The sequence below is a fragment of the Quercus suber genome, unplaced genomic scaffold, assembly GCF_002906115.3.
Source record: "Quercus suber isolate HL8 unplaced genomic scaffold, Cork oak 2.0 scaffold_350, whole genome shotgun sequence".
Taxonomy (NCBI): domain Eukaryota; kingdom Viridiplantae; phylum Streptophyta; class Magnoliopsida; order Fagales; family Fagaceae; genus Quercus; species Quercus suber.
This window is the reverse complement of record NW_027069802.1, coordinates 78248-104596: the sequence shown is the minus strand read 5'-3', so window position 1 is coordinate 104596 and position 26349 is coordinate 78248. Positions and strand designations below refer to the sequence as shown.

At 33.0% G+C, this 26349-nt stretch overlaps 2 protein-coding genes and 1 non-coding gene across 3 annotated transcripts in view; 2 read left to right on the top strand and 1 right to left on the bottom strand.

Annotated features, from left to right (window-relative positions):
* Nucleotides 1–9433: 9433 nt before the first annotated feature.
* LOC136061766 (mitochondrial uncoupling protein 5-like) lies at nt 9434–10746 on the bottom strand. Its single transcript, XM_065760025.1, has one exon. The coding sequence runs from the start codon at nt 10631–10633 to the stop codon at nt 9665–9667; it is 969 nt and encodes a 322-aa protein (XP_065616097.1). The 5' UTR covers nt 10634–10746; the 3' UTR covers nt 9434–9664.
* A 2085-nt stretch (nt 10747–12831) lies between these two features.
* On the top strand, nt 12832–14135 carry LOC111991840 (mitochondrial uncoupling protein 5). Its single transcript, XM_024023649.2, has one exon. The coding sequence runs from the start codon at nt 12939–12941 to the stop codon at nt 13902–13904; it is 966 nt and encodes a 321-aa protein (XP_023879417.2). The 5' UTR covers nt 12832–12938; the 3' UTR covers nt 13905–14135.
* Nucleotides 14136–26234: 12099 nt separating this feature from the next.
* The window catches only part of LOC111991844 (uncharacterized), a 211-nt gene continuing 96 nt past the window's right edge, over nt 26235–26349 (top strand). Inside the window, exon 1 of the transcript XR_010623608.1 lies at nt 26235–26293. This is a non-coding gene — a transcript (uncharacterized LOC111991844). The remainder of the gene's footprint in view (nt 26294–26349) is intronic.

Below are 26349 nucleotides of genomic sequence, written 5' to 3'. Positions count from 1 at the left end.
GCAAAGAATTTAAGTTTTTGTTCATGCTAGTAAGTAAACATAATAGAAAGACTTTTTTAAAGAGAAGTCAGGGGGTGGCAATTGCACCCTCTCGCCCCCCTGGCTCCGCCAGAGCTTGTGGGTGTTCAATTATTGAAGTCCTTTGAGCTAGAAATCTAAGCAGAGGTAGAGGTAAGGTTTATTTCCCTTAATTATAAATGTACTCTTTCTATTCTAATCCACTTTCGGTAAAAAGAAAAAAAGTGTAGGTTGTGCAATAATTTGAAGGTTGTTTCTGAGTGTCATAATCTACCCTAAGTTGTCTTGGGTGACTTTAAGGATATTTTAAACAACTGTGAAAAGTTTAGGGGGAATGATCTTAATCTAAAAGAAGATTCCTAGCTTATCAATACTATATGGTTTATTGTGGCCTCATTGATTTAGGTTTTTTGAGACTAGGGATGGTAATGGGGCAGGGTAGGTCTGAATGATGGAGTCTTCATCCTCGCCCTGCATGGTTTTATTTTACCCCATCCCCGCCCCACCCCTCCCCGCATGACAGAGAAAAATTTCTTGCCCATCCCTGCCCCTTGGGGCCCCTCGAAGCCCCACTCTACCCCATAAAACTCTACTACTTGTTTATTTGCCCACTACTATTACAATTGTTTTTAATAAAATTTGTTTCGTTAATAAAAATATACTTGAAATTACAAATAAATTTATCCCATCAAATCAAACTAATTTTTAGCAAAAATTGAATAATATTATTAAAGTGTTTAACAAGGCAATATCACAACAAAAACAAAAATCTCATAATACAAAAATCAATGATTCAACAGTATATAAATTTGTTTATAATAAAGACAAAAGAAAATGTTAAAATTGGTACCTTATTTCCAACATTGCTAGAGAAAAATAGGCAGAAATCCTTGTTGGGTAGAATAAAATAAGTTGATAATATATTCGTTTAAATAGTAAGGTTTTAGGGTATGAAAAATTTACAATTTAACTCTTATCAATGCGGGGTGGGGTAGGTTGGGTCTAAAAAGTCTAAACTCATCCCCGCCCACCCCATGGTGTGGGGCTAAAATCTCCCCCCATGCCCGCCCCACTACCTTTATGGGGCGGGGAAAACCCATGTGGGGTGAAGTGGGGAAGGGCGAGTCAAGCGGGGTAAGGCAAAATTGTCATCCCTATTTGGGATGTGTTCGCTTGGTTAAACTTATGAATTACTACTAATTTAATTCAAAAGCAATTGGATAAATCTTGGGCTAATCCAGGTTAGCGATCTAATTTTCCTGAAACTTTGGTTATCCATCTTCTTTGAAAACACTTAAAGCCTATAAACCTTGCTTCTGTGGCCAAGTTGGTCTGGCGTACCCACGACAACAAACATAAGCTTTGGGCAAAGGTCCTCCAAAACAAACACCGACCTCATATTTGATTCTAAAGTTGGCCCCTCTTCCTCAAAGGTTCTTGATGGACTAATAGGATTAAAGCTTCTACCAATTTTTGGTTTGATAACTAGGTTAATGATTAATGAGTTAATGTGAGTTTGTGAACACTGTCTTGGACAATTTTGACTCTTGCAGCTTCTATGACAAACTTTTTTTTTCCCTTTCCCTTTTGAATAAGCAAATTTGGTGACACATTGGTTTGCAAAGTATATATGGAGTTTCAGCTGATATCTATTAAGAAACTTACAACCATCAATACATATTGTCTTATGATCCTAGTGTCCTACATGGCTTAAGTGCAAGTTTAACAATGTGTATATAAGTTGTTAGGCATCCTTAATACATATAGGTGACACAGCCGGTTTTCAATGGTGAATTCTACTTATGGATTTGAATCATTTGGTATCAGGGCCAACTACTATATTGAGTAATTGAATGTAGCTCATTGAGTATGGAATCAAATGATTGAGTTGCGATTTTGTGGTCAGATCTCGAAGGGGGTGACCTAGAGGCTAGATTAAAATGTGTTACTAAGTCATTGAATAATTGATAGGTAAGTGGATCCACCAAATTAAAAAGAGAAGATGCACTGTCCCCTTGCAAGTCAATTTTTAAAAATAAGTTCTACGGTTTGTATTATACTGTTTATCATTTTTGCTAGGATAAGTCTGGCCTCTCTTTCCCCAGACCTATTGTTGGGGATAGATTTAACGTTAGATCGTATATACTTAACTTTTCGTAACTTTGGTAAATTTTTGCTCTAATTAATCAATTAATTCTTTTGTAGGACGGTCAGTGCGGAGCCACATGGAGGCTAGGGGGAGGGGAGGGGGGGCATGGCCCCCCAAGATTTTGATAAAATTTTGTGTGTGTTTTTATATGGGAAGTTGCAAATAAGCAAACAACAGATCGCTTCATCAAAAACAAAATGGTCTTTATAAAACTAACGTGTCAAAACTAAAAACACTCTCATGATGGTGTATCACTCATAAAAGGCAAAAGTTACGTTATAATATTTCTCTATTTTTTTTAGTAGAATGAAAAGCGGTTGACTTGAACTGCCAAATAAAATTTTCCCCCTCAATGTTTGCTTCTGGTAAATTTGGGTCTATTATGGGCAAAATATATGCCTACAATCTAATTATCCCGCCCAGCACTCACTGTTGTGTTGCATGTCTTTTCTCTGTTCCTTTTTTCCCTCAATTTGAACTCAAGTTTTTGAATGCAAATTTTGATAAATTTATCATTAAATTACATTATTTTCATATTTTTTTATACTTGCAAAATTTCAAAATGATTATAAATCAATAACTATATCATCAATCAATTATTTAAATTTAAGTTTTATTAATTTAAAATTATGCATAAAAAATAAACTTATTAATCAAATGATAAATAACACCTAATTGACATATATATTAAGATCTTATAGAACATGTAATCTAACAGTAAGATTTTTAAAATATGAATTCAATAACAAATTATTAAATATTGTAACATTATTTAGAATTACACTAGTTATAACTTGAATCCAACTCATTATGATATACAAACATGTTGTTAGCACAATGATGCTTGCTATGTATGACAAAAATTTACAAATTTATAAGGATAGATAATAGAATACCAATGTTCTGTTATCACAATGTAGACAACATATTTTATATTTGGTCCCCCAACGATAAATTTCTGGCTTTATCACTGACAAGGGTTGTATATATCCCTCCCACATAAAAATAAGTCTCATAAGTAGTTTAATTTATTATTTTGTGTAACCGTTTCATGCATGCAACATCCCTCTACCATGGGAGTAAATCTACACTTATGGGACTCATGGCTATATTAAAGGGCATATAAGTGTTACACAAAATACAACCTTGTGTTAATCTATATATATAATGAGCTTTCCGAGAGAGAGAGAGAGCGAGAGAGAGAGAGAGAGTACCTCAAAAATATTTTACCCTTCATTCATCAGTAAGAGGGTGAAACTCAGGTCGTAAATCACTTCTACCATGTCTAATGAAATAAGGTCCAGGCAACTACCTCAAGCGTGCAGCATTCTTAATTATCGTGAATTTACATGATGTTGATTATAATAGCAATTATAATGACACTAATAATATTAGAACATTAACGCCATAAACATCAACATGTGCCATTCACTTGCTAATAATCTAATACACTCATTAGTTATCTTAGCTAATTTGGTCATTAACCATTACCAAGTTTTACGGACCACATTGGCAACACCGATTTGTATAGTAACACTAAGGGGCCGAGTTTTGAAACTATGAATAATGCAACAAAATGACCTTAAAAAAGAGAATTATACAAGAGCCATCAAGTGCATATTCCATAATATTTTTCCCACTAGCAGCCATCATAAATGCAACATATTGGCACCGTGTATAAAAAGCCAAAAAGAGAAAAACACAACCTAATATAACCATAGTCTATATTTATAGAAAAAAAAAAGATTTAACACACCCAATTATTTTTATATAATTCTATAAATTATGAATATTTAAACGCATGGTACAATACCATATTGCTTTGAGTGGAGGGAACAAGTATCACTTACCTAATTTAATTTATTCATCCTATTATGAGGTCTGCCCTTTTGGAGGCACTAATATATGCTTTCAAGCTTTTTTCAGGTGGCATGCAAGAATTTAGGGATTCCTTCTTCATCTTATGCATCTAAAAATAATGGATGTGATTGCTTTAATTATATCTCATCTTAAGTGCATACCGTTGAAATTTGCATCAACAAATAAGTATACTTTTGCAAGTGATTTGAAAGTATTAGTGGAAAGTGGGTCAACTTACTAGGTTTTTGTTTTTGTTTATATGCTAAATAAAAGAAAAGAAAAGAAAAAGAAAAAGAAAAAGAACATGTTTGATTAACCATTCTTATGCGGTAGTACTCTTTCCTACTTTTTTCTCTACCTAAAAATAAAAAATAAAAAATAAAAAACCAGAAAGCATGTGCAACAAACTAATAAGGTTAAGAGAACACCGATTGTGGCATTGATAGCTAGTGAGTGAGAGGTTTGCTTTACATTTCGTTTGTTTCAATAGAAAATTTTATATAAAAATAATTTTTTTACATTTTAATTTTTTGTATTTGATATTATCATTAAAAAAAAAAATGAGTTAAAGGAAAATTATCTCTTAACTTTCATTATTTAACTTGGTATCAAATAGAGTCTTTTATTACAAAAATTTTCTAGAAAACAAATTTATTTCACGCAAAGCTAAATAAGAAAAATATCTCTATCTCTCGCGAAGTTAAATAAGAAAAGTTAAAAAATAATTTTCCAACTAATTTTTAAGTCACTACCAAATATAGAAAAATGGGGTAGTTTTTAAGAAAATTAATGTTCTTTGAAAAATAATTCATTTTCCAAAAAATAGTAGTGTCGAAATAAATAGAAAAAATTCAGAATTTAGTACCAAGATCTGTTATAGAATCACTAAAGGGATGTTTGGCACACTGCAGAACATTTTCATTTTGATTCTAAATTAAAAATTAATTACTTGGTACCGAATTTGATCCCTTTACAGCTTGTTTAAATCATGTTGTGAAGTGGTTCTAGCTATAGTTTTAAGTTCTAACTGTAAATTCTTTTGATAACGAATAAAGAACTTGCCTAAAACCATGCAAAAATTACAAAAATGAAAATCAGTTCCTCGGTCAGGAAATTCAACCAATGCAATAAAAATTAAAATTAATTGATTTTACAGCTAATTTGGTCCCGTGGTTTTGTCAAATAGATGACGATCAAGCTGGTTTGCAAGTTAAGGCACACCTTGACGAAGCTTTGAGATGATTAACCGAAAACATTTTGAGGAAAAATACTAAAAATATTTAACAAAAGGCAGAAAAGAAGGAGAAGGAACTGATCATTAAGGAAACTAAGGAGAATAATGAATATTATCATCATAGTGCTTGAAATCCATTTTGCCTCCTTTTAATGTAACTTAAGCTTTAAGTGTCTAGACAGATGGGATTTAGCGTTTGACGGTGGAAACCTTTTTTCTTGCACGGGCTACTCGTGCTAAAAGCAAAATCATAATTAGGAAGAAAAAATTTACATGAAAGGAGTAAAAATAGGAGTGTCAAAGAGTGGATTTATGAAAGATAGGAAATGACACAATCGAAGAAACCATTTGGAAGCCAACATTCCAAAATAATAATAATAATAATAATAATAAAAATGTTAATGGATGTCCTATGAGCATTAGTTTAGAAAATATTTTTAAAAACTATTTTATGGGAAAATAGAAAGGCAACAAATTTTTTTTGTTAACTTTTTATATTTTCAATGAGAGTGATATCAAAACTTTTCTAAGATTGTCCATTAACAAATATTTTAAGAGCACACATTAACATAATAATTAATGATAGTAATAGTCTTGATGCAGTACATCATTAGTATAAAAGGGTTGAAGTAAAATACATCTCCTTAAACTCAATTAACTTCAAACACATACATAATTATATTGAATTTAATTGTTTTTAGAAAAGATACTATTTTTTTTTTTTGCTTTCTTGATTAATACAATCGTATGTTTATATTTAATTGGAAAACCTGACATATTATAGTTAAAGTACTGTACCTAAATTGTGCTCAATGTGAAAACTCTTACTATAAATTCAAAAGGACTAAATTATTTGGATTATGTAAATCCTTTCACATTTCACAATTATGAAGATCTAGAGTCCCTTTGGGATTGTTGTAGGAAGTGAAGCTTTATGATTAAATATAAAAAAAAAATTTACTGAAAAATCTTTAGTATTTAGAGCATTTAGCAGATTAACTAAAATAATGAAGTTCTTTGAAGTTGTTACACCTGATTGGTGACCTTGATAATTAGTTTTTAGATGTGAGAAATAACAACAACAGAAATGACATAATAAATGTGCTCAGCATTTTCGTAATCAAACCTAATTGATAAAACTGATATGAATTTTTCACCAAATTATTATTCTTAGTAATATTAGTATTAGACTACATATTAATTAGTTTGTATTTTTAGTTGTTTTTATTGCTATTTTCATTTTGAAAAATAAAGTATCGATATAATTTCCCTTAATTTTTGGAATAATAATCAAATAGAGTTTTTTTTTTAGGAAGAATCAAATAGACTTTTAATTCAAAGTTTCAAAATTTTAACTTTAACTTAACATTTTTTTTCAGTTTTACACATAAAAAATCTTGCAAAATTACATGAAAAATTTTGCTAAAAATATTCAAACCTTTTTAATTTCTTTAGAGCTTCTTATTGTATAGCCAGGAAACCACAACTCACATATTATAGATCTTGATAAATTATAATCCATCTTAAAAGTATAAGTTTTAAGGAAATAAATAATTTTTAATCATTTAACCATTATTTTAATACTTCTCTATGGACTCAAATTCCCTCTTAAAAAATTGGGCCAACACATGTTATTTTATTTTATTTTTAATGGGAAATAAAGTGGCAACAATGTTCAAATTTGGGATTACGTGCTTTGATACTATGATAAATTGTTGATTATCCCATAAACTTAAAATCTTGGAAGAAATTGTAATTATTTAATTCTTGCCTAATGGTATGTTATTGAGCCTTGGATTGGATTTTATTAATACTTCAAAGATTTTACTTTATTCTTATTATGAGCGATTCCACTTGCACAGTATAAGTCCACAAATCAATAATGTCCACTAGAATCAAAACAGTATATAACCGACGCTTTTGAGAAATTTATTTACGCTGATTATTTCTCTCACAATCTAAGAAAATTTAGTCACGCCCGATTAGCCTACATTTTAAAATGATTAGTCAATTTGTAATTAGGGTTCCTCTTTAAGTTGTTTGTAAAGTTCACCTAATTATAAATATCTTATGTAAGATTTAACATGTTTGCACAATACACACTTATCCAATTCACTTAGGTATCACAATTTTTCATTTAAACTAGAGATATACCTTCTTACTTTCTGCGGTGTGTTAATCTAGATATTTCCGAGACTTATAAATCATAAGTGATTCTTGTAGCCTCGACTAAAATTGAAAACGTCAACTGTCAAGGGCGTAATAATTTGCAGAAGTCATTAAATCGAAAGACACTTAGGAACTTGATTACTTCTCTTTCCACCACCCTTTGAACATTTGACCTGATGGTAGCCAGCAACACATGCCACCAACCACCATGGTCTGTGAAGTTTGGTAGGAATTTGATTATGTGGAAGGTGGGTGTGACCAAGATAGATCTAACACTTCATAATTTCATGTTCGTCGATATTATGTGAGTTTTTATAAAAATAAAAATAAAAAAAATAAAATAAAATAAAAGTTCTTGTTCATCATTCTCTTTTTCTCCACGTTTTTCACCTAGATGGTTTAAGAATAATGAAAACATCTTGATGTCATATTGATATTGCAATAAATAGTAGGGTGACTATGAAATGTTGAAGTTTAGGGAGCATGTTACAAATACCCCTACAGTTTAGGGTTAATGGTTGTAATTAACTATAATAATTTTAGAAACATGTTACTTCTGGGAATCTAGAAGCATTTGAAAGTGAGAAATATGGACGGCAAAAGGCCAACAAATCTTCATTCAATCGAGGATGCTTTGTACTGTTGTACAATTGTACCATCAATGAATATTATGGGAAATTAAATAAATCTCCTATGAATCTATGATGTATTATTATATAGTTACAGTCCTTAATTTCTTAAATCGATACGTTACACAAATTATATATGTATGCAGTATAAATATTTGTACAGTCTCTCGGTTCCAAGTGTAGCTCATTTTGTAAATAAGCAGTGAGAATATTACTAAATTAGTATTTGTATAAACAGCTTCCTTTCTCATTTCTATCTCTTATAGCTCTTCTTTCTTTCTTTCTTTCGTTCTGCATTATAGCTTTGGCTTTGTTTGTTTTCAGTTAGTGACCCCTTTAGCTTTTGCAAAGGAAGATACACAAAATCATAATAATATTAAGCGTATATATGGGGGCCAAAATGGCACAATAACACTGTTTACCGAAATATATATCAATCTACCATTGTTTTAGAAATATTTAAGAATCTACCACTTTTTGAGTACTCGAGTTTGACAAACTCGAGTTTTCCATGGTACTCAAATTCCATGAACTCGAGTTCTATAAAAAAATTTCAACTCAAGTTCATGGAAATCGAGTACTATAGAAAACTCGAGTTTTCCAAACTCGAGTACCCAAAAAGAGATAGATCTCTAAATATTTTCCAAAACAATGGTAAATTGATATATATTTCAGTAAATAGTGGTGTTTGGCCATTTTGGCCGTATATACGGTAAAGTAATGAAAAGCATTTTGGAGGCAGGTGGGCGACTAATGCGTAGATGTTATGTTCCTCACTAGAGTATTAGTATTGCATCCCAGTTTGAGTCCATGCTTATCCAAATTGTCGGATTGAAAGTAAACCAGCTCCTATTAGGCACTCCTTTTTTCAAATATATCAATTAATTTTGGACATATGTGTGAGATTTCCTTCAGCTATGTGGTGGAATTGACCGGTTTGATTGATTTCTTGTGTTGCGTGGAAAGTTTGTTCCGTTTATGCATTTACAAGAGAGTTTGGCGAATTCTCAGAAACAGGGGTAAAACAGAGGATTGAAAGAGATTTGTCATTCTTTATCTTCTGGGGACAATTGAAGGGAAAAATTAGAATGAAGTCTTAACCTATGATAAGTTAGTGCAGCTGAAAAAGAACCGAAACTCTTCGGCTATTTGGTCGAACCTTTTTCAGAAAATTTCTTTAATGGTGAGCAGTGGAGAGTAAATTTCTATTGTATTTTGGAGACACTGCTAATTCGGCAAGATAGGAATGAACACCCTTAATTTATTGTACCAAATCTTGAAGATTCGAGTAATCCATCCAAATCAGTTTTATACAATATAGTGCCATTTAGTACTGTATGCAATTTAGTTGAAACTGATAGCAAGAACACATCCTTTAACAGCAATCGAGTATATTAATTTTTAAAGATAACAGTGTGCAATTTAGCTGAATCATACTAACCATTTTCTTCTAAACTAATCACATTGTTCTCCCAACCCATTCAATAAAGCAATATTTATATCATAGGTCAGTACAAAGAATAAATAAAAAAAATTGTAAAAAAAATGTCAATTTGCTTTGTTCCTCAATTAGACTCTAAAAAGAATGTTTCAACTCTGCCATGATCACAAATCCTTGAATAGTTTCCGGACCTGTTCAAGTGTGACAAATAGCACCACAGTGAATGGACCTTGCCTTGAGATAGTTGGAATGAAACCCTTATACAAAGCCATAACCCCCTCTGTCCTCACAGTCTTCATGGCACAATCCAATGCACCAGAGTAAGGTGCCACTCCTCCTGCCTCCAACTTCATATTCATCACTCTAGTCTTGATCACATCGATCGGATTCGAAGCCACCGAGGCCACAAACCCGGCGGCGAAGCTCGCCGTCACGTGGGTCCCGATCCCATCACTCATCACACCCTTCTCCAATATCATCTCCTTCGCCTGATCATAAGTTGCGAGCTGAGAAGCAGTCACAATCATCGCGCGGTTCACAGTCAGAGCCGAGCCGCGCCACAAGCTAGCAATCCCTTCTTGCTTTGACATTTGACTGATTGCATCGACCACGCTCTTGTAGTTCCGGCGCTGCTCAATAGGGAGACGCCCATCGGCCTGCATGCGGACCATTGCCACGTCAGCCGGGTTCCCGACTGCCGCGCCGACACCGCCGGCAATAAGGCCAGCTACTATCTTTTTCGTGATTGGTAGTTTGGCAGTGTCTGAATCAGAATGATCAGACCATTTCTGTTTTAGGATTTCGTAAAGGCCCATGCGGGTGGTGGAGTAGAGTGTTTGGCGGAGGATGGTGGCGGAGACACCGGAGAAAAGGGCGGTAGCGCCTTCGGATTTGACGATTTGGGTCCCGATGGAAACAAGTCCAACGCGAGTTGGTGGTGGTGGTGCGATGCGGAGAGATATGTATCCATTTGGGGTGTTTAGAGCAGCAACTGCGGGACGATAGGCCTGTACTAGGGCAGGATTGGACTCGCCTTGAAGTTGCATTCGGACCTTGATTAGGTCAAGAGGGTGAGTGGAAGCTCCAGCAATTATTGAAGCTATGCCTCCTTCAACGAAGCCTTTCAAACCCATTTGTAGTTTATGTTTGTTTTTTTTTTTTTATTTCTGTTATAGCAAGATGTATGAATGAGAGTAGAGATCAGAGCAGTGAGGAATGAGAGTTTGAAGTGGTGAGTTGAGAAAGACCAAAAGGGAAAGCATATTTATAGCAAGTTAACAAAGTTACGCGGTCTTCTCTGTGTTTCAGTGTTTCTTCTCCTTCGTTTGCGTGTTGTATGACTCTGACTAGTCTTGGCAGTTCGGTTTTGACTTAGACACTAAATAATTTTCAAATGAAGTAGGCGGTAGGCCTGGTGAGTATGTTGTCTATTCTGAAGTTATGTTGCTGAGTAACACACTAGTGGGCACCATATTGGAAAGACTGGTTCTGATTGAGCAATTAGAGTGAGTCCACCCAAGACTAACTCTTTGTGAGCCTGAAGCTTCGCGCTCTTCTCCTGTGTCAAAATCGAACTGAGGCCATGAAGCCACACAACTACCACTGTTTCAGAAATTATAATATAATAATTACAATTTTTTTTCCTAATAATCAACTAATCTATATCTATATCTATATCTATATTACTAAAAGCTGAAACATAGCATTTAATATTACTACGCTCCTGTTGAGCCATCTCATCCTTCACCTCATACTTTTTTTTTTTTTTAAATCTTTTTTTCCTTTATGATTTCTCTCTATTTTTTATATATAAAAAAATAAATTAAATATAGAAAAGAGAGAGAGAGAGAGAGAGAGAGAGAGAGAGAGAGAGAGAGACCTCAAAAATAATAAAGGCATGCATTTTTTATAGACCAAAATTCATATATGTAAAGAAAAGAAGTCAAAATTCATGAATATTGCTAAACACATAGATAGCCAATGCCAATGGTTGGTAAAAAAACAATTTGTCTTGTGACTAAATGAAAAAACACAGAATAATCATTATTTATTATTATTTTTTTTTTAAAAAAAAACATGAGTTACATTAGTTGTTTGTCTACCTTCTAGAAATATAACATCATGCATATTGTGAACAAATTAGCATTTAGTCTTAATGTTAAACAAAAAATACTAACCATTCAAAAAGTCATTAGAAGTTGCGATACAAATATAGTGATAATTCAACATTGTGAAACACACCTAAACAAAAATCAAGAGTGATATGTATAAGAAATTGATTACCAAAATTTCAATAAAGAATCGATAAATTCCTTTAGGATTGTAAGCAATAATCAACCGTGGAATTGAATTCTTGATAGTTATTTGCACACCTTTGTCTTGCATATTCATTGGGCATTGGCTAAGTATAGAAATTTGGGGGGAAAAACTAAAGTGGAGAGAGAGAACTTACAGAAAGGATATATAAGATTTGAATTAGCTATTGAAAGTGGAAGGGTGATATGGATAGAAGACTTTAGCTCTGCATTTACAATACAAAGAAACTGTTTTGCTTCCAAATTCCAATTTTGGATGGAAGGATGTGAATAGTCGTAATTGAAGTTTAACTCATGTTGTATGGTTAAGAATTGAGATGATTTAGTATATGTAGTAGATTAGCAGTAGATGAATAGTATTTTTTTTTTTTTTTTTTTAAATTTTTTAGAAGGAGATTAATAGTCATCTTAATAGAGTGCATCAACATGTTTGCCCATGATCTATATTTAATTTTTTTTTTATATAAAAAATAGAGAGAAATCATAAAGGAAAAAAAGATTAAAAAAAAAAAAAGTATGAGGTGAAGGATGAGATGATTCAACAGGAGCGTAGTAATATTAAATGTTACGTTTCAGCTTTTAGTAATATAGATATAGATATAGATATAGATTAGTTGATTATTAGGAAAAAAATTGTTATTATTATATTATAATTTTTGAAACAGTGGTAGTTGTGTGGCTTCATGGCCTCAGTTCGATTTTGACACAGGAGAAGAGTGCGAAGCTTCAGGCTCACAAAGAGTTAGTCTTGGGTGGACTCACTCTAATTGCTCAATCAGAACCAGTCTTTCCAATATGGTGCCCACTAGTGTGTTACTCAGCAACATAACTTCAGAATAGACAACATACTCACCAGGCCTACTTCATTTGAAAATTATTTAGTGTCTAAGTCAAAACCGAACTGCCAAGACTAGTCAGAGTCATACAACACGCAAACGAAGGAGAAGAAACACTGAAACACAGAGAAGACCGCGTAACTTTGTTAACTTGCTATAAATATGCTTTCCCTTTTGGTCTTTCTCAACTCACCACTTCAAACTCTCATTCCTCACTGCTCTGATCTCTACTCTCATTCATACATCTTGCTATAACAGAAATAAAAAAAAACAAACATAAACTACAAATGGGTTTGAAAGGCTTCGTTGAAGGAGGCATAGCTTCAATAATTGCTGGAGCTTCCACTCACCCTCTTGACCTAATCAAGGTCCGAATGCAACTTCAAGGCGAGTCCAATCCTGCCCTAGTACAGGCCTATCGTCCCGCAGTTGCTGCTCTAAACACCCCAAATGGATACATATCTCTCCGCATCGCACCACCACCAACTCGCGTTGGACTTGTTTCCATCGGGACCCAAATCGTCAAATCCGAAGGCGCTACCGCCCTTTTCTCCGGTGTCTCCGCCACCATCCTCCGCCAAACACTCTACTCCACCACCCGCATGGGCCTTTACGAAATCCTAAAACAGAAATGGTCTGATCATTCTGATTCAGACACTGCCAAACTACCAATCACGAAAAAGATAGTAGCTGGCCTTATTGCCGGCAGTGTCGGAGCGGCGGTCGGGAACCCGGCTGACGTGGCAATGGTCCGCATGCAGGCCGATGGGCGTCTCCCTATTGAGCAGCGCCGGAACTACAAGAGCGTGGTCGATGCAATCAGTCAAATGTCAAAGCAAGAAGGGATTGCTAGCTTGTGGCGCGGCTCGGCTCTGACTGTGAACCGCGCGATGATTGTGACTGCTTCTCAGCTCGCAACTTATGATCAGGCGAAGGAGATGATATTGGAGAAGGGTGTGATGAGTGATGGGATCGGGACCCACGTGACGGCGAGCTTCGCCGCCGGGTTTGTGGCCTCGGTGGCTTCGAATCCGATCGATGTGATCAAGACTAGAGTGATGAATATGAAGTTGGAGGCAGGAGGAGTGGCACCTTACTCTGGTGCATTGGATTGTGCCATGAAGACTGTGAGGACAGAGGGGGTTATGGCTTTGTATAAGGGTTTCATTCCAACTATCTCAAGGCAAGGTCCATTCACTGTGGTGCTATTTGTCACACTTGAACAGGTCCGGAAACTATTCAAGGATTTGTGATCATGGCAGAGTTGAAACATTCTTTTTAGAGTCTAATTGAGGAACAAAGCAAATTGACATTTTTTTTACAATTTTTTTTATTTATTCTTTGTACTGACCTATGATATAAATATTGCTTTATTGAATGGGTTGGGAGAACAATGTGATTAGTTTAGAAGAAAATGGTTAGTATGATTCAGCTAAATTGCACACTGTTATCTTTAAAAATTAATATACTCGATTGCTGTTAAAGGATGTGTTCTTGCTATCAGTTTCAACTAAATTGCATACAGTACTAAATGGCACTATATTGTATAAAACTGATTTGGATGGATTACTCGAATCTTCAAGATTTGGTACAATAAATTAAGGGTGTTCATTCCTATCTTGCCGAATTAGCAGTGTCTCCAAAATACAATAGAAATTTACTCTCCACTGCTCACCATTAAAGAAATTTTCTGAAAAAGGTTCGACCAAATAGCCGAAGAGTTTCGGTTCTTTTTCAGCTGCACTAACTTATCATAGGTTAAGACTTCATTCTAATTTTTCCCTTCAATTGTCCCCAGAAGATAAAGAATGACAAATCTCTTTCAATCCTCTGTTTTACCCCTGTTTCTGAGAATTCGCCAAACTCTCTTGTAAATGCATAAACGGAACAAACTTTCCACGCAACACAAGAAATCAATCAAACCGGTCAATTCCACCACATAGCTGAAGGAAATCTCACACATATGTCCAAAATTAATTGATATATTTGAAAAAAGGAGTGCCTAATAGGAGCTGGTTTACTTTCAATCCGACAATTTGGATAAGCATGGACTCAAACTGGGATGCAATACTAATACTCTAGTGAGGAACATAACATCTACGCATTAGTCGCCCACCTGCCTCCAAAATGCTTTTCATTACTTTACCGTATATACGGCCAAAATGGCCAAACACCACTATTTACTGAAATATATATCAATTTACCATTGTTTTGGAAAATATTTAGAGATCTATCTCTTTTTGGGTACTCGAGTTTGGAAAACTCGAGTTTTCTATAGTACTCGATTTCCATGAACTTGAGTTGAAATTTTTTTATAGAACTCGAGTTCATGGAATTTGAGTACCATGGAAAACTCGAGTTTGTCAAACTCGAGTACTCAAAAAGTGGTAGATTCTTAAATATTTCTAAAACAATGGTAGATTGATATATATTTCGGTAAACAGTGTTATTGTGCCATTTTGGCCCCCATATATACGCTTAATATTATTATGATTTTGTGTATCTTCCTTTGCAAAAGCTAAAGGGGTCACTAACTGAAAACAAACAAAGCCAAAGCTATAATGCAGAACGAAAGAAAGAAAGAAAGAAGAGCTATAAGAGATAGAAATGAGAAAGGAAGCTGTTTATACAAATACTAATTTAGTAATATTCTCACTGCTTATTTACAAAATGAGCTACACTTGGAACCGAGAGACTGTACAAATATTTATACTGCATACATATATAATTTGTGTAACGTATCGATTTAAGAAATTAAGGACTGTAACTATATAATAATACATCATAGATTCATAGGAGATTTATTTAATTTCCCATAATATTCATTGATGGTACAATTGTACAACAGTACAAAGCATCCTCGATTGAATGAAGATTTGTTGGCCTTTTGCCGTCCATATTTCTCACTTTCAAATGCTTCTAGATTCCCAGAAGTAACATGTTTCTAAAATTATTATAGTTAATTACAACCATTAACCCTAAACTGTAGGGGTATTTGTAACATGCTCCCTAAACTTCAACATTTCATAGTCACCCTACTATTTATTGCAATATCAATATGACATCAAGATGTTTTCATTATTCTTAAACCATCTAGGTGAAAAACGTGGAGAAAAAGAGAATGATGAACAAGAACTTTTATTTTATTTTATTTTTTTTATTTTTATTTTTATAAAAACTCACATAATATCGACGAACATGAAATTATGAAGTGTTAGATCTATCTTGGTCACACCCACCTTCCACATAATCAAATTCCTACCAAACTTCACAGACCATGGTGGTTGGTGGCATGTGTTGCTGGCTACCATCAGGTCAAATGTTCAAAGGGTGGTGGAAAGAGAAGTAATCAAGTTCCTAAGTGTCTTTCGATTTAATGACTTCTGCAAATTATTACGCCCTTGACAGTTGACGTTTTCAATTTTAGTCGAGGCTACAAGAATCACTTATGATTTATAAGTCTCGGAAATATCTAGATTAACACACCGCAGAAAGTAAGAAGGTATATCTCTAGTTTAAATGAAAAATTGTGATACCTAAGTGAATTGGATAAGTGTGTATTGTGCAAACATGTTAAATCTTACATAAGATATTTATAATTAGGTGAACTTTACAAACAACTTAAAGAGGAACCCTAATTACAAATTGACTAATCATTTTAAAATGTAGGCTAATCGGGCGTGACTAAATTTTCTTAGATTGTGAGAGAAATAATCAGCGTAAATAAATTTCTCAAAAGCGTCGGTTATATACTGTTTTGATTCTAGTGGACATTATTGATTTGTGGACTTATACTGTGCAAGTGGAATCGCTCATAATAAGAATAAAGTAAAATCTTTGAAGTATTAATAAAATCCAATCCAAGGCTCAATAACATACCATTAGGCAAGAATTAAATAATTACAATTTCTTCCAAGATTTTAAGTTTATGGGATAATCAACAATTTATCATAGTATCAAAGCACGTAATCCCAAATTTGAACATTGTTGCCACTTTATTTCCCATTAAAAATAAAATAAAATAACATGTGTTGGCCCAATTTTTTAAGAGGGAATTTGAGTCCATAGAGAAGTATTAAAATAATGGTTAAATGATTAAAAATTATTTATTTCCTTAAAACTTATACTTTTAAGATGGATTATAATTTATCAAGATCTATAATATGTGAGTTGTGGTTTCCTGGCTATACAATAAGAAGCTCTAAAGAAATTAAAAAGGTTTGAATATTTTTAGCAAAATTTTTCATGTAATTTTGCAAGATTTTTTATGTGTAAAACTGAAAAAAAATGTTAAGTTAAAGTTAAAATTTTGAAACTTTGAATTAAAAGTCTATTTGATTCTTCCTAAAAAAAAAACTCTATTTGATTATTATTCCAAAAATTAAGGGAAATTATATCGATACTTTATTTTTCAAAATGAAAATAGCAATAAAAACAACTAAAAATACAAACTAATTAATATGTAGTCTAATACTAATATTACTAAGAATAATAATTTGGTGAAAAATTCATATCAGTTTTATCAATTAGGTTTGATTACGAAAATGCTGAGCACATTTATTATGTCATTTCTGTTGTTGTTATTTCTCACATCTAAAAACTAATTATCAAGGTCACCAATCAGGTGTAACAACTTCAAAGAACTTCATTATTTTAGTTAATCTGCTAAATGCTCTAAATACTAAAGATTTTTCAGTAAATTTTTTTTTTATATTTAATCATAAAGCTTCACTTCCTACAACAATCCCAAAGGGACTCTAGATCTTCATAATTGTGAAATGTGAAAGGATTTACATAATCCAAATAATTTAGTCCTTTTGAATTTATAGTAAGAGTTTTCACATTGAGCACAATTTAGGTACAGTACTTTAACTATAATATGTCAGGTTTTCCAATTAAATATAAACATACGATTGTATTAATCAAGAAAGCAAAAAAAAAAAATAGTATCTTTTCTAAAAACAATTAAATTCAATATAATTATGTATGTGTTTGAAGTTAATTGAGTTTAAGGAGATGTATTTTACTTCAACCCTTTTATACTAATGATGTACTGCATCAAGACTATTACTATCATTAATTATTATGTTAATGTGTGCTCTTAAAATATTTGTTAATGGACAATCTTAGAAAAGTTTTGATATCACTCTCATTGAAAATATAAAAAGTTAACAAAAAAAATTTGTTGCCTTTCTATTTTCCCATAAAATAGTTTTTAAAAATATTTTCTAAACTAATGCTCATAGGACATCCATTAACATTTTTATTATTATTATTATTATTATTATTTTGGAATGTTGGCTTCCAAATGGTTTCTTCGATTGTGTCATTTCCTATCTTTCATAAATCCACTCTTTGACACTCCTATTTTTACTCCTTTCATGTAAATTTTTTCTTCCTAATTATGATTTTGCTTTTAGCACGAGTAGCCCGTGCAAGAAAAAAGGTTTCCACCGTCAAACGCTAAATCCCATCTGTCTAGACACTTAAAGCTTAAGTTACATTAAAAGGAGGCAAAATGGATTTCAAGCACTATGATGATAATATTCATTATTCTCCTTAGTTTCCTTAATGATCAGTTCCTTCTCCTTCTTTTCTGCCTTTTGTTAAATATTTTTAGTATTTTTCCTCAAAATGTTTTCGGTTAATCATCTCAAAGCTTCGTCAAGGTGTGCCTTAACTTGCAAACCAGCTTGATCGTCATCTATTTGACAAAACCACGGGACCAAATTAGCTGTAAAATCAATTAATTTTAATTTTTATTGCATTGGTTGAATTTCCTGACCGAGGAACTGATTTTCATTTTTGTAATTTTTGCATGGTTTTAGGCAAGTTCTTTATTCGTTATCAAAAGAATTTACAGTTAGAACTTAAAACTATAGCTAGAACCACTTCACAACATGATTTAAACAAGCTGTAAAGGGATCAAATTCGGTACCAAGTAATTAATTTTTAATTTAGAATCAAAATGAAAATGTTCTGCAGTGTGCCAAACATCCCTTTAGTGATTCTATAACAGATCTTGGTACTAAATTCTGAATTTTTTCTATTTATTTCGACACTACTATTTTTTGGAAAATGAATTATTTTTCAAAGAACATTAATTTTCTTAAAAACTACCCCATTTTTCTATATTTGGTAGTGACTTAAAAATTAGTTGGAAAATTATTTTTTAACTTTTCTTATTTAACTTCGCGAGAGATAGAGATATTTTTCTTATTTAGCTTTGCGTGAAATAAATTTGTTTTCTAGAAAATTTTTGTAATAAAAGACTCTATTTGATACCAAGTTAAATAATGAAAGTTAAGAGATAATTTTCCTTTAACTCATTTTTTTTTTTAATGATAATATCAAATACAAAAAATTAAAATGTAAAAAAATTATTTTTATATAAAATTTTCTATTGAAACAAACGAAATGTAAAGCAAACCTCTCACTCACTAGCTATCAATGCCACAATCGGTGTTCTCTTAACCTTATTAGTTTGTTGCACATGCTTTCTGGTTTTTTATTTTTTATTTTTTATTTTTAGGTAGAGAAAAAAGTAGGAAAGAGTACTACCGCATAAGAATGGTTAATCAAACATGTTCTTTTTCTTTTTCTTTTTCTTTTCTTTTCTTTTATTTAGCATATAAACAAAAACAAAAACCTAGTAAGTTGACCCACTTTCCACTAATACTTTCAAATCACTTGCAAAAGTATACTTATTTGTTGATGCAAATTTCAACGGTATGCACTTAAGATGAGATATAATTAAAGCAATCACATCCATTATTTTTAGATGCATAAGATGAAGAAGGAATCCCTAAATTCTTGCATGCCACCTGAAAAAAGCTTGAAAGCATATATTAGTGCCTCCAAAAGGGCAGACCTCATAATAGGATGAATAAATTAAATTAGGTAAGTGATACTTGTTCCCTCCACTCAAAGCAATATGGTATTGTACCATGCGTTTAAATATTCATAATTTATAGAATTATATAAAAATAATTGGGTGTGTTAAATCTTTTTTTTTTCTATAAATATAGACTATGGTTATATTAGGTTGTGTTTTTCTCTTTTTGGCTTTTTATACACGGTGCCAATATGTTGCATTTATGATGGCTGCTAGTGGGAAAAATATTATGGAATATGCACTTGATGGCTCTTGTATAATTCTCTTTTTTAAGGTCATTTTGTTGCATTATTCATAGTTTCAAAACTCGGCCCCTTAGTGTTACTATACAAATCGGTGTTGCCAATGTGGTCCGTAAAACTTGGTAATGGTTAATGACCAAATTAGCTAAGATAACTAATGAGTGTATTAGATTATTAGCAAGTGAATGGCACATGTTGATGTTTATGGCGTTAATGTTCTAATATTATTAGTGTCATTATAATTGCTATTATAATCAACATCATGTAAATTCACGATAATTAAGAATGCTGCACGCTTGAGGTAGTTGCCTGGACCTTATTTCATTAGACATGGTAGAAGTGATTTACGACCTGAGTTTCACCCTCTTACTGATGAATGAAGGGTAAAATATTTTTGAGGTACTCTCTCTCTCTCTCTCGCTCTCTCTCTCTCTCGGAAAGCTCATTATATATATAGATTAACACAAGGTTGTATTTTGTGTAACACTTATATGCCCTTTAATATAGCCATGAGTCCCATAAGTGTAGATTTACTCCCATGGTAGAGGGATGTTGCATGCATGAAACGGTTACACAAAATAATAAATTAAACTACTTATGAGACTTATTTTTATGTGGGAGGGATATATACAACCCTTGTCAGTGATAAAGCCAGAAATTTATCGTTGGGGGACCAAATATAAAATATGTTGTCTACATTGTGATAACAGAACATTGGTATTCTATTATCTATCCTTATAAATTTGTAAATTTTTGTCATACATAGCAAGCATCATTGTGCTAACAACATGTTTGTATATCATAATGAGTTGGATTCAAGTTATAACTAGTGTAATTCTAAATAATGTTACAATATTTAATAATTTGTTATTGAATTCATATTTTAAAAATCTTACTGTTAGATTACATGTTCTATAAGATCTTAATATATATGTCAATTAGGTGTTATTTATCATTTGATTAATAAGTTTATTTTTTATGCATAATTTTAAATTAATAAAACTTAAATTTAAATAATTGATTGATGATATAGTTATTGATTTATAATCATTTTGAAATTTTGCAAGTATAAAAAAATATGAAAATAATGTAATTTAATGATAAATTTATCAAAATTTGCATTCAAAAACTTGAGTTCAAATTGAGGGAAAAAAGGAACAGAGAAAAGACATGCAACACAACAGTGAGTGCTGGGCGGGATAATTAGATTGTAGGCATATATTTTGCCCATAATAGACCCAAATTTACCAGAAGCAAACATTGAGGGGGAAAATTTTATTTGGCAGTTCAAGTCAACCGCTTTTCATTCTACTAAAAAAAATAGAGAAATATTATAACGTAACTTTTGCCTTTTATGAGTGATACACCATCATGAGAGTGTTTTTAGTTTTGACACGTTAGTTTTATAAAGACCATTTTGTTTTTGATGAAGCGATCTGTTGTTTGCTTATTTGCAACTTCCCATATAAAAACACACACAAAATTTTATCAAAATCTTGGGGGGCCATGCCCCCCCTCCCCTCCCCCTAGCCTCCATGTGGCTCCGCACTGACCGTCCTACAAAAGAATTAATTGATTAATTAGAGCAAAAATTTACCAAAGTTACGAAAAGTTAAGTATATACGATCTAACGTTAAATCTATCCCCAACAATAGGTCTGGGGAAAGAGAGGCCAGACTTATCCTAGCAAAAATGATAAACAGTATAATACAAACCGTAGAACTTATTTTTAAAAATTGACTTGCAAGGGGACAGTGCATCTTCTCTTTTTAATTTGGTGGATCCACTTACCTATCAATTATTCAATGACTTAGTAACACATTTTAATCTAGCCTCTAGGTCACCCCCTTCGAGATCTGACCACAAAATCGCAACTCAATCATTTGATTCCATACTCAATGAGCTACATTCAATTACTCAATATAGTAGTTGGCCCTGATACCAAATGATTCAAATCCATAAGTAGAATTCACCATTGAAAACCGGCTGTGTCACCTATATGTATTAAGGATGCCTAACAACTTATATACACATTGTTAAACTTGCACTTAAGCCATGTAGGACACTAGGATCATAAGACAATATGTATTGATGGTTGTAAGTTTCTTAATAGATATCAGCTGAAACTCCATATATACTTTGCAAACCAATGTGTCACCAAATTTGCTTATTCAAAAGGGAAAGGGAAAAAAAAAGTTTGTCATAGAAGCTGCAAGAGTCAAAATTGTCCAAGACAGTGTTCACAAACTCACATTAACTCATTAATCATTAACCTAGTTATCAAACCAAAAATTGGTAGAAGCTTTAATCCTATTAGTCCATCAAGAACCTTTGAGGAAGAGGGGCCAACTTTAGAATCAAATATGAGGTCGGTGTTTGTTTTGGAGGACCTTTGCCCAAAGCTTATGTTTGTTGTCGTGGGTACGCCAGACCAACTTGGCCACAGAAGCAAGGTTTATAGGCTTTAAGTGTTTTCAAAGAAGATGGATAACCAAAGTTTCAGGAAAATTAGATCGCTAACCTGGATTAGCCCAAGATTTATCCAATTGCTTTTGAATTAAATTAGTAGTAATTCATAAGTTTAACCAAGCGAACACATCCCAAATAGGGATGACAATTTTGCCTTACCCCGCTTGACTCGCCCTTCCCCACTTCACCCCACATGGGTTTTCCCCGCCCCATAAAGGTAGTGGGGCGGGCATGGGGGGAGATTTTAGCCCCACACCATGGGGTGGGCGGGGATGAGTTTAGACTTTTTAGACCCAACCTACCCCACCCCGCATTGATAAGAGTTAAATTGTAAATTTTTCATACCCTAAAACCTTACTATTTAAACGAATATATTATCAACTTATTTTATTCTACCCAACAAGGATTTCTGCCTATTTTTCTCTAGCAATGTTGGAAATAAGGTACCAATTTTAACATTTTCTTTTGTCTTTATTATAAACAAATTTATATACTGTTGAATCATTGATTTTTGTATTATGAGATTTTTGTTTTTGTTGTGATATTGCCTTGTTAAACACTTTAATAATATTATTCAATTTTTGCTAAAAATTAGTTTGATTTGATGGGATAAATTTATTTGTAATTTCAAGTATATTTTTATTAACGAAACAAATTTTATTAAAAACAATTGTAATAGTAGTGGGCAAATAAACAAGTAGTAGAGTTTTATGGGGTAGAGTGGGGCTTCGAGGGGCCCCAAGGGGCAGGGATGGGCAAGAAATTTTTCTCTGTCATGCGGGGAGGGGTGGGGCGGGGATGGGGTAAAATAAAACCATGCAGGGCGAGGATGAAGACTCCATCATTCAGACCTACCCTGCCCCATTACCATCCCTAGTCTCAAAAAACCTAAATCAATGAGGCCACAATAAACCATATAGTATTGATAAGCTAGGAATCTTCTTTTAGATTAAGATCATTCCCCCTAAACTTTTCACAGTTGTTTAAAATATCCTTAAAGTCACCCAAGACAACTTAGGGTAGATTATGACACTCAGAAACAACCTTCAAATTATTGCACAACCTACACTTTTTTTCTTTTTACCGAAAGTGGATTAGAATAGAAAGAGTACATTTATAATTAAGGGAAATAAACCTTACCTCTACCTCTGCTTAGATTTCTAGCTCAAAGGACTTCAATAATTGAACACCCACAAGCTCTGGCGGAGCCAGGGGGGCGAGAGGGTGCAATTGCCACCCCCTGACTTCTCTTTAAAAAAGTCTTTCTATTATGTTTACTTACTAGCATGAACAAAAACTTAAATTCTTTGCCCCTCCTCACATGGAAAAAAAGAAAACAAAAAGACAATTCCCATTTACCATTTTAAACCAATCAATCATTGACTGAGTATAAAAAACCAAAAATTATCCCAACATTTTTATAATAATTGATACTTCAATAAAATAAACTAATGAAATATTAGAATAGAACACCAAGAATTTTGTAAAAATATTTTAACATTCTGTTGTGTTACTAAATTTTTTCTCTAGAGAGTAACAAACCTGTCTACTCGAAATAATAAGGAAANTTGGAATTGAGAACTATTGGGCTTTCATTGGAGTAAGCAGAAGATTGGAACTTTTCAATGCAGCCAGTGGGATTAACATCTTCAATGATGTAGCTGTCCAACTTTGTAGGTTCCAATTAGCTTAAATGGTACAGCCTCTTGTCTTCAAATAGGAGATTAGGGCTTCAAACCCCACCTACACAAAAAAACCAATTGGTATCTTGGCCTAATGGTAAAGAGCAATCATCATAAAGCGGACGCCATAGGTTGAAATTCTGTTGTATCTATCTAGCAGCGCAACCTATTTTGATAGATTACTGCTGCACCTACAACATTCAGTCAAATCCAAGCTACCTCTGCCCGACACATGCTGCTGTCGATGCACCAAGTCAAATCACCACTACCATCATTGAACCTAATACCAATCATACCCAGGGGGGTGGGGGAGAATTAATCGCTTTTTTTTTTTTTTTTTTTTTCCTTCGGTAGTCATTCATTTTTCTAAATTCCTTTTTCTTTACAATATCTTTTTCCAGTGTGTGAAAAAGCCATCCTGATATACAATTCCAGAAATGCCTCCTTCAATAGAATAGGATTTCGTTTTCCTAATCCTTTTTTATTTCCCTCTAGTTTGGGGAACAATAGCATGAGATAGGTGATCTGAGTTAGAGAATCAGGGGAAAATTTTATATAAAATTAAGGCAAAACTGTTGCAAATTCAACTATATAAGAGGCCGGTGGTGGGCAAGGGAGTGTGAAAGGGGCAGACGGAGGGTGGGGGAATTAAGGGCAAAATGAGAAAAAATTTCAAAACTACATTTTTTTCAACAGTAACTAGCTAGTGGATGGAAGTGCCACATTGAACACGGTCTCATAGGGACAAAATTGAACATTATGGACTAAAATGAAAACAAAACAAACCTAGACACTGTAAAATATAATTGAGACCAAATTTTTTGGTTCAGAGAACTAGTTCTAAAATTAAAACCTTCAAATTCAACTTCTGCTCCATATAGAACTGGAGCAGATACCCTCAAAAAATCAACTTCAAATTCATAATCTTTCCAATGGACATTCCCACCAAAACAAATTTTAAATATTCACTTTTTTAAAAGCATACATAGTCCCACCCAAAAGATATTTTAAGTTTTACATTTCCAGATAAATATTCCTACAAAAACTACTTCCTTCTTTTAAAAGTAAATAAAAATTCCTTCCCAATTAATTTTGAACTTTCAACCTTATAATTATAAATATAAGCCAGGACAATAGAAAGGATTAGGTTTATAATAAGGCTTCAACAATAAATTTTTCATAGCAGAAATGAAGAAAAAAGCGATAATTCACAAATGAGACATTGCAAATCAGATGTGGCAATTGCAAGTTTTGGGACTAAGGTTTAATTATTGTTGTTGTATGTGAGAAGAAAAACAATATAGTTAATGTATGTGTGGTTTTCTTGGTTGTATAATTACCAACTTTTGTCATTAATATGCTGTGGCTCTTCATAATATAGTCTCTATGTGTGTGTGTGTGTGTGTGTGTTAAGTTCACTATAGAGTATAAAAAAATAGATATAAATTAAAACAAGTTTCAATCAGACTTTTGAGAAATTTCATATTAACCAAAACTAAATAATTCATACATAGACCAAATGGATATCAAATAAAACCAATTTGATCAGGTTTCAACTTTGGACCAATTTATATGAAAAACTAAACCAGTTCCATAGTTTAGCACACAAAGCCTGGGGCATTAGTTAAGAAGGTATCAAAAACACTAATCCAACAAATATGCAGAACATACTAATTTTTTAGACAGTTAAAAGAAAGAAAAAAAAAGGTTTGATCCAGGACCTCATGTTACAAAAAATGTGTACGGTGCTAATATAATTGCAACCTATGAGAAAGTTCATAATTTTCATTCCCCAAAAATGACAAACAAGTGAAACATGCCAAAGATGACACCATGTCCCATAATGGAAGTTTTCCAAAGATGACATCATTGAACTTCAAAATACTTTCAGATTCCATTTGATGTGCAAAAAGATAGAAATTTGAAATAGTAAAAGTAGCACACAAACTGATTATTACCCGCAGACGAGCAACTTCTCCCAATTGCATTCCCAGCACACCTTCATCCCATCCTACAAATTGGTTCAAAGGGAAAAATAATTACTTCCAAAGGTATACTCTATAAATCTGCCAAACCAAAAAGGATGAACTCCTTAACATGAAATATGAAGGAAAAAAAAAAATTCAAGTTGTACTTAAAATAAATAAATAAATATCTCATCTAAAAAAAAAAAAAAACAGTATAAAGCGTGTGAAGGGGCAAATCGAGGTCGAGTGTTGGATCAACAAAACCCTAAACCAAAGAAACAAAGACTGAAAAAACAAAGATGGGAGTGGAGAAGGAAGTTTTGAGACCCGGAACCGGTCCCAAGCCCGTACCCGGTCAGAACGTCACCGTCCACTGCACTGGCTACGGTTACCCTCTCTCTCTCTCTCCCTTTTTTTTGTTTGTTTGTTTTTCTTCAATGTTA